The following is a 765-nucleotide window of genomic DNA, read 5'->3' as shown; positions in this document are numbered from 1 at the left end:
GGGGAGCAGAGTGCAGTCCCTACGTGGACTCATTCCCTGGGCTCAGCGGCTCTCTCCATTTTGTGATATTCATTTCATCTGCTCCCATCATTCTCTATAACGATACAGACACACACATCATAGACTAAGTGCATATTGCCGATGGATTCCAAAGCTATTTGGCAAAGGGGTGCAGGGGCGGGGGGAGTCATAACTAACCAGGTAAGATGAAGGTAAATCAAAAAGTATTCCACACCGTTCACTGCTGTGCCTTTGTGGCTGCCTGACCTCACCGCAGGGACCCACTGCCCAGCCAGCCGGGGCCCTGCCCCACCCTGTGGAGAGCAGCAGCTTCACCCCAGTACTTTCCTGGTGTCTCATGAACAAAGCATTCCCCACTCTCAGTATTCCCTGCCTCCCCTCCTTATTCCTTTGGTTTCCCGGGGACAGAGGATGTATCAGGGGCCAGGCCAGCAGCTTGGGGGACACAGGGAGACAGACAGATAAGGTGGCTATTCTTTTAACTTGATGTCAGAGTATAGCTCCAAAACCCCCTTTTTGTTCTTAGACCTGGGCCTTCAGCCTCCCCCTTAAGTGAAAAGGGTGCCTCAGTCCCCTGCCCCATGCTGCTGGCCCCTGAGCCGCCACAGACACAGATGCCCCTTCCCCCTGGCACGCTCACCAGCAGCTGGTAAGGTCTTCACGGCCTGGTTCCTCGGTTCTCTGCTTGGTGGAACTGGCATTGAGTGGTCAGGCACAGTCAATCCCAGGGTATCCTGAAGTGGC

General features: G+C 54.9%; 1 protein-coding gene across 1 annotated transcript in view; it reads left to right on the top strand.

The window, feature by feature from the left end:
- Positions 1-765, top strand: part of AGBL3 (AGBL carboxypeptidase 3) — a 74,508-nt gene that overhangs the window by 23,963 nt on the left and 49,780 nt on the right. The window contains exon 5 of the mRNA XM_004707895.1: positions 562-670. Within this exon, the coding sequence (XP_004707952.1) occupies positions 562-670 (109 nt within the window). The remainder of the gene's footprint in view (positions 1-561; positions 671-765) is intronic.

Source organism: Echinops telfairi, unplaced genomic scaffold, assembly GCF_000313985.2.
Source record: "Echinops telfairi isolate 266 unplaced genomic scaffold, ASM31398v2 ScPeMD7_23;HRSCAF=83, whole genome shotgun sequence".
In the NCBI taxonomy this organism is placed as follows: domain Eukaryota; kingdom Metazoa; phylum Chordata; class Mammalia; order Afrosoricida; family Tenrecidae; genus Echinops; species Echinops telfairi.
This window is presented reverse-complemented; position numbering and strand designations above follow the sequence as displayed.